This window comes from Amia ocellicauda, chromosome 4, assembly GCF_036373705.1.
Source record: "Amia ocellicauda isolate fAmiCal2 chromosome 4, fAmiCal2.hap1, whole genome shotgun sequence".
In the NCBI taxonomy this organism is placed as follows: Eukaryota; Metazoa; Chordata; class Actinopteri; order Amiiformes; family Amiidae; genus Amia; species Amia ocellicauda.
The window spans coordinates 26,265,739-26,273,622 of record NC_089853.1 but is presented as its reverse complement, the minus strand read 5'-3'; the positions used below and the strand labels follow the sequence as shown (position 1 = coordinate 26,273,622).

At 41.5% G+C, this 7,884-nt stretch overlaps 1 protein-coding gene across 2 annotated transcripts; it reads left to right on the top strand.

Moving 5' to 3' along the window:
- Positions 1–2,208: 2,208 nt before the first annotated feature.
- Positions 2,209–7,124, top strand: ubl7b (ubiquitin-like 7b (bone marrow stromal cell-derived)). 2 transcript variants are annotated; one of them, XM_066701659.1, is made up of 11 exons: positions 2,209–2,489; positions 2,603–2,799; positions 3,216–3,335; positions 3,422–3,504; positions 3,960–4,044; positions 4,370–4,427; positions 4,971–5,104; positions 5,327–5,376; positions 5,586–5,759; positions 6,035–6,163; positions 6,246–7,124. In XM_066701659.1, exons 2-11 carry the CDS (start codon positions 2,616–2,618, stop codon positions 6,381–6,383), a joined length of 1,155 nt encoding a protein of 384 aa, XP_066557756.1. In that variant the 5' UTR covers positions 2,209–2,489; positions 2,603–2,615; the 3' UTR covers positions 6,384–7,124. The 2 variants fall into 2 exon arrangements, with proteins under 2 accessions (XP_066557756.1, XP_066557755.1); XM_066701658.1 differs by having other exon boundaries at positions 2,210–2,489; positions 2,598–2,799.
- Positions 7,125–7,884: the final 760 nt, after the last annotated feature.

Below are 7,884 nucleotides of genomic sequence, written 5' to 3'. Positions count from 1 at the left end.
TTGTTCTGCCTGAAATCAACATATTTTTCTGCTTAAAAAAGTGCTCCCTCACTGTTATTTTTTAAGACTACAGCATTTTCCATAAGATTACTTCCTGTAATTCTGCCAGCCAAGATGACTCAGTGCGGGGCGCGTCCCTGTCATTTCCCACTGGAAACAGTATCAAAGAGGGGTTTTGGTTTGGTTGTTTTTTGTTGTGCTTTTCTATTTTTTCCCTGTATATACAGTATATTCATTTTCATGACATCTGTTAGGAAGAAAGAAAAAAATATCCTGTAACTTCATGAGGTTGCACATGTGTGAGTCTAAAGTTTCAGGCAAAATAATTATTCAGAAGAAGGACATTTGTTTGGGCTTAGTTTGTAGAAAAAAAATCACATATTAATTAATAAAAAGGCCTGCTTAAAAGGAAAGTTGCAATGTGTAACTAATGCAAAAAAGAAAAAATTATCAGCTTAAGCCTTTTTAAGATTTTTATTAGAAAATTAGTACTAAATATAAAGACAATCTTAAATGTTTATACAAGTTGTCCAGTTATTGTTTCTTCTCAAATTCTATGCACACACAAAAACACCACACAACTGAAGACCAGATTAACATTGAATGTGTATAGTTCTTTTCATTTCTTACATTAATGTCAAATAACAGGAAGCAATTAAAATACAGAAGAGCAAAGATAAACCACACTGCCCAGATAATACTACAGCCACAACTGTATAATCCACAAGCGTTCATTTTACAGCATTTTCTGTGCTCATGTATTTGCCAACTATAACTCTACCGCATTACTCAAAGTATTGTATTAAGTAAGGGTACTTTTGGATGGCTGCATGTCTGGCAGTGTCATACAGTATAAAATGCAGAACTTATATAAACAGACAAAAGCCATTTCCTTCCTCCTGTTATTTGTATCAATGCAGTGGTTAAGAAATCTACTTTTCCTAGCAACACCCAGCATATTGAACAGTGGATAACGTGGGAAATAAATATAGACCATTTCATTTGACAAGTAAAACACATTTGATCATCTAGCCTGTTGTAAAAGCATTGTCTATGTCTATGTTTTGGTTGACTGCTGTTACTGGGCATACACTTCATCCGCAAATATGCTTACAGAATGAAAATAAGAACAATATAGTTAACTCAGTACTTTAATGTATAGTGATTAGAGTAAACATTGCATTAGATTTGATTGATGGTTACAGTCTTAATCACTGGAAGAGTGGCCGCCGGTGACCATCCAGGATCTTCCATTTAACTTCAGTGCTTATGTTATGTTCCCATGACTTCGGCTTCACTCCGGATCAGGCTCCACTTCTTTTTCTGAAGCCGTCGATTTGTCAGCCCGGCCTTCAACACGGCACCAACACACCTCCTTCATCGCAGCCAGCTCCTGCTTGGTCTCTTTCAGTTCGGTCTCCAGTGCCTCCTTGGCGGACCTGAGCTCCGCCTGCAGGCTGCTGTTCTGCGCCCGGAGGAAGTCGTTCTCGTCTTTCAGGTTGGCGATGGTGGTCTGCGCCACCTGGAAGCTGCTCGGGCTGTCCAGGTTGCGCAGCTGCATGATGGCTTCAACGGTGGCTTGCTCCCACGACCCTTGGGGGTATCGCACATCCCTCTCGGGCTTCTTCTTATCCGAACTGCAGGAGGTGTCGTCGCTCCTCTCTTCAAGCAGCACTTTGTAGACCCTTTTCTTGGCCACTTTCTCCTCCCCACAGTTATTGCTCTCCGTTTTGTCTTCATTTTCGGAGATGTGCATGTCGAGCACAGGCACAGGATGCTCGGGAGTGGGCGATCCCTGCAGAAAGTGTCTAGAGCAGACCACCGTCCCCTTCCCCGGTATAAAGTTCTTCCTCCCCACCGCTTCTACCCATGCCTGCTGCTTCTCTTTATCTCGTGGGAAATTATAGAAAGAAAAGGGCTCCAGACAAGCGCAGGCACTGTGCAGTAATGGCGGATGAGTGTCACAAGTCTCCCGCCGCCAGATGCTCAATTTCCTTTGGCTATTTCTGCAGCCAGAAACCGCGCAACATCTACCTCCACCTCTCCTATAGAGAGCCATGGCCAAAGTGTCACTCTTCCGCTACCGTTGCACCGCAAAGGCCGCTGGGAACTAGAGTTCTTCCACATTTCTACACATTCAAATTCAAATAAGCTTTATTGGCAGGATGTGACGAGTTTCCGGTAAGTGTAGAAGATAAAAACGACATATCCCAGAAGCCACTGGGGCTACTTCCGTGCACCGGTGACATAGCGGACTGTAAACAAAGCTTCTACTTTCTGTTTTGGTGATATTTTGTGTTGACGTTTTCTTCCAACACATGCTATTAATGTTAATTTACGTTTATTCCTGGCAGTGTGATAACGTTAAATACATTACACCCAGTTTACCGTGTGTAATTTAACGAGCTAATCCAAATACAGTACACGAATTGAAGGTTCAGCTGTAGGAAATCGTTTTGTGTGCAGACTCCCGGTCGCTGTCTTGCAAGGTAGGAATACTTCATTGAATACATATGGGGCATTTGATATGCAATTAATTCACAACGTTTTAATTGTTGCTTGTATTTATTTAATGATCTCGTTTTTTTCTCCGTTAGTGTAGAAACAAAACAAAAATGGCCCTTCCAGAGTGGCGAATTTCATTGAAGTTAATGGACCAGCCCTCGGTTCCCAAGTCGGTGCTGCAGTTTCCCGAGCCAGAGCCCGGAGAGATGGCACCAGGGGGGTACCGGGTCGCCACTCTCAAACAGCTGGTGGCGGCCCAGTTACCCGATTACATCCCCGATCCCGAACTCATAGGTCAGTGTGGATTATGATCTAATGGGATGATAGGAATTGAAACTGCACTCTTCATTTACAAATTAAACCTTTACTGGAGAAGCTGACTTCAGTTTTGTGTCTGTCTAACCATTTCCTTACCCTTACTTTTCAGTGTTATTTTTAGAGCTATACTTATACTAATTCCAAGCCTAAACCTAACCCATATTACTTACCCCAACCCTGTCATATTGTTAGACCTGAGAATAAATGTGATCCAAACCCCAACCAAATGGTAGAAACTTTCCAGCTGCACATAAAACTGTATAGGGAAAGGTCAGCCTTCTTCTTTTTGAAGTGTAATTTGAAAGGAAATTCATGCTAAAACCATTGCTCAGCCCAAACACACATCAACGTGTCAACGCAATATGAGGCTGGCCTGTGTGTTGGTATTTCAGAGCTGGTGTATTGTGGCAGGAGGCTAAAAGATGAGCAGACCCTGGAGTTCTACGGGATTCGGCCAGGATCGACGGTCCATATCCTAAAGAAATCCTGGCCAGAACCAGAAGTCAAATCTGGTGGGTACAAGTGTGTCTGTAAAAGTTTATTTTGGAGTCGATAAATCTCTTGAAGTCCTAACTGACGTGTTACTTGGCCACTCCAGAGCCTGTGGACAGGACGACTGCTGCCAGGGAGTTCCGTGTGCTGCAGGCTGCACTGCACACCAGCACCGCCTACAGAGACTCGGTGAGGCGTTTCAACACACTGAAAAGCTTTGGGGTATCCTGAATCATATGTCATGACAGGAAAGCTTAGCTCGATCTGTAAGAGGGTGGGAACTTGTCTTACACTAGGCCTACTCTTTCTTGTTTTATTCTTGCCTTTCAAGTCTGATCAGAAATTGGGTTCTATGCCCATTTAGTTTGAGATGGGCTTGACACATCTTATTTACTTCTTTTAAGAAACAGAAGTACTCAACTTAGGCTATAACTTAAATATATCAAGTATGACCAGTAGATGGCTGTAATGCCTTTTAGGCCTCCTTGAAAGCATGAGTCTGACTTATTTTTCTTATCACTCAGATGATGTGAGAGATGTCTTCGTTTGCTTGCCAATTTGTGACTAGTAGGTCTTGGCCTCGTACTAGCCATGGGACTTTAGAAAGTGAATTTTGAGTAATCTGCATTTCTTTCTATCTGCAGGTGTTAAAAATGTTGAACAATAAGGAGTCTTTGGACCAGATCATTGTTGCCACCCCTGGTCTAAGCAGTGACCCATTGGCATTAGGCAAGTATAGACATCTAATGGGAATTCAAATACCATATATATAATATATATAATCTCGCATGTACTTGATGTTATTGGCATTATTTCCATAATATAGCAAATGTTTACAGAAAATATCTATCTTAATGAATGCTTTACATTTGAAACATTACATTTTCCAAATGACTGACCAGGGTCAGCATTGAATAAAGGCTACTTGTATAGAGGGAAATTGGCATATGTTCACTATCAATACTTTCATTGTAAAATAATACTTAGGAATCTATATCATGTATTCTACCCTGAATAGTTATATTAAAAGGTCCATATTGTTCTGCTTTTCCAGGAGTGCTGCAAGACAAAGATCTTTTTATGCTGTTTACTGACCCCAACATGCTAGATACGTGAGTTTGAACACCAACACCAACAAGCATCATAGTTTAAATTACATAATTATTCTTGTACACCTGAGTCTTTACTTCACCAATACAAAAGATACAGAAATGTACTGTCAGAAGCAGGTAACACCATCTCCTAATCCTTGTCTTTCATTGGTTGCTCACACTCTACCTTAATCCTATACTCGATAAAACAGAACTGCACTATAATCTCAGATTAGATCACACTTCCTCCAGCTTTTATACCCCGATAAGATCACTGTTTCCTCATTACCTCCGGTCTAACCATTAGACCACAATACTCATCTTCCAGTACCTGTGTTCAAAACACAAGGCTATCATCCCCAATCTCTTATAATTGTGTGCTGGCATTTTGAGTTCATATCTCTGCATCACTAAGTTCTTTTTCATAGGTAGCCCCATCTTCAAAGCAGTTTACAAAGTCATCTTCCCTGAGGTGATCCTGTCACAAAGGTCTTATCCTGTCACTCAGTCTGAGCCCCAGACATAGGACATTCTTTTCCAAGTCTCTTACCTTTCCCCTTTTAGGCTGATCGCGTCTCACCCATCACTGGTCAACGCTATCGTCCTGGTTTTACACTCCGTGGCTGGCAGTGTTCCTCCTCCACAGAGTGCCAGCACGTCCCGCAATGTCTCTGCCAGCTCCTACAGCGACATGCCGGGTAAGTCTTGCAGGTCACAAGGCCGACCATCTTTGGAGGGTTTTCTGAGAAATGTTTGGGCACAACCATAGTGTAGGCTTCTTTAGAGAGATGACAGGTGAGAGGGTTCACCTCATCTGGTTGAAAGTTTAAATTACAATCAGTTTTGTTTTCTAATGTATGATGCTCAATCTACAAGAACTTCTGTAGAGTTAAGTGTATATATTGTTCTCTTCATGACAGGAGGATTTCTTTTTGAAGGCATGTCTGATGATGAAGAGGATTTCCAACCAGTAAGATAAAACTTGTTTTTATTTAATAGCTATTAAGTAAATATGGAGTGAGCCAATAAGTTGAGTATTATAGAGTGTGTAAGACTCCAGAAACATGAGCTCAGTTACAGTGGGACAGTATAGATGCAATAGACTATAGATGGTATCCTATCATAAGTAGTTAGTGGTTAGTGTCCTCTGAACATTGTTCTGTTGTGCTTTCCCTATAGGGCAACCGTGCCACCCCTTCAACCAGTGCAGGAGCTGCTGGCACACGCCCGGCTACCCTGGGCTACAGTGGCGCCGTGGGCCCTCGGCCAATCACACAGAGCGAGCTGGCCACTGCTCTCGCCCTCGCCAGCACTCCCGAGAGCAGCGCAGTCACACCCACCACCGGCAATCCGGTACGGTATACAGTGTAGCGTTTTTTGTTGTTGTTTGTTTTTGTCTCATGTTCATCATACACATGAAATATCAGAGCAGCAGTAAACTTTAACTGCTGGCCACTCTGAATACATTTGATTGATTTCTTCTAATGTGAGACACTGTAAATAACCTCTCAAATGGTGCCTTCTGCTTTGATTTCAACTGGGCTTTTTTCTATAAAACACAAGGTAACTAAATAGATACAACATACTAAACAATTAAGTATTATTTCATGTCTTTTCTGATCTCTCAGGGAAGCTCCTCCGGGGCCTCACCCGTGATGGGCTCTTCTGGAATGCCTGCTGGGACCCCCATCACCAACGACATCTTCACCCAGGCGCTGCAGCAGGCACTGCAGGTGTCCAGCCTCTCAAGCCTACAGGTGAGTTTGGTAGAGACTTCGCCGTTTCAGTAATATTAGAGCGTGAACTGTGCTTAAGCAGTGATGCACGGTGTCTTCGCAGAGCCAGTGGCAGTCTCAGTTACAGCAGTTGCGGGACATGGGCATCCGAGACGAGGAGCTGATCCTGCGGGCTCTGCAGGCCACAGGGGGGGATATCCAGGCGGCACTGGAGCTCATCTTTGCAGGGGGCGCCCCATGAGCTGACAGAGGGTTTGAGGACAAGCAAGGACAATTGTTCAATATCACTTGACTATAAGCATCTGCTTATAAGTGATAGAAATGAATCCACTGATGAGAAGGAATAACGGAAGGAATATTGTAACCAGGCCCGGCCTTTTCCCGGCCTTAAAAACATCCGTGCCAGGAGGGTAGAACTTTTCATCAATGAGAAAGTAATTGATGAGAAACTCTTTTAACTGATAAAATATAAACTAGAAATAAAAGCATTTTGGAAATATGTTTATCTTTTGTGTTTTAAGACCGCTTTAACAAAAAAGTTTTTTTTATTTAAACCTCTTGCATGCTTCAGGAGTCTACATCAAATAATTAAAAACAGAATAGGTTAGTGGTATTATCCTGTCTTCTATTATTGACATATGCAAAGGATACATTATTGTATGTACAGAACACATTATATAAAGAATTGAAGTGTATTGGTTTGTGAGAACATGCAGTCTTGTTCTCTTGCAAGTTCTTTATTTTTCTTCAGTTCGGATTAACATTAACTCCCCTTCCAGAGTGTCAGTATCAGTAGTGTATCAGTCCTGAGTATATATCATCATTAAAGTGTTATAGAGGGCAGTGGCATTTGTATGGAACAATCTTTGGCTCATATGATCAGTGTATAGATGTTCTTGTATACAGTCTGCCATATTACTATGCTACAATTGTGTTTTTACCATGGAACACCATGATTAAAAAAATAAAAAAAGTTTTTGTTCCTTGTTTTTATAATGCTACACTATACACTTGACCATATCTTACCATGTTTTTACCATGGTACAACCACCCTTTGGTCAAAATGTGATTAAGTAGTTTATAATGGTAAGAAATATGGTTTAAAATTGTAATTAATTCATGTTCACTTATGAAACTTTTAAGCTGCCTTCTACCTCACTGTGTTTTCCTTATTAGGTTCGTATTTGCACATTATAAAGGGGTTATGATGTGAAAATAGCTTAATTACTCTTTGGGCTATTTCAACAGGATGATTAATAATAATATTTTCAGTTAAATATAGTATACTATCATGCACATGAACATACTTACTATTATGCTATAGCTACTAACCTATTTGAATGCATAAGTAATCACCCCTTCAGTCAATATTTGGTAGAGGCACCTTTGGCAGCAATTACAGCCATGAGTCTATGTGCATAAGTCTCTACCAGCTTTGCACATCTGGACAAAGGACATTTTGCGCATTCTTCTTTGCACAGTTGCTCAAATTCGAGTGGATGGGGACCTTTGGTGAACAGCAATTTTCAACTCTTTCCACATATTATCAATTGGACTGAGGTCCGTACTTTGACTGGGCCACTCCAGGACATTGACCTTTTTCTTTTTAAGCCACTCCAGTGTGGCTTTGGCTCTGTGTTTGGGGTCATTGTCCTGCTGGAAGATTAATCTTCTCTGAAGTCCCAGGTCTCTTGTAGACTTCAACAGGTTTTCTTCCAGGATTTCTCTGTACTTTGCTGCAT

Coding starts and splice junctions, on each gene's coding strand:
- ubl7b (XM_066701659.1), top strand. CDS start 2,616: ATGGCCCTTCCAGAGTGGCGAATTTCATTGAAGTTAATGGACCAGCCC. Junction 3,336..3,421: donor AGAACCAGAAGTCAAATCTG/GTGGGTACAAGT, acceptor TGGCCACTCCAG/AGCCTGTGGACAGGACGACT. Junction 5,105..5,326: donor CTCCTACAGCGACATGCCGG/GTAAGTCTTGCA, acceptor TCTTCATGACAG/GAGGATTTCTTTTTGAAGGC.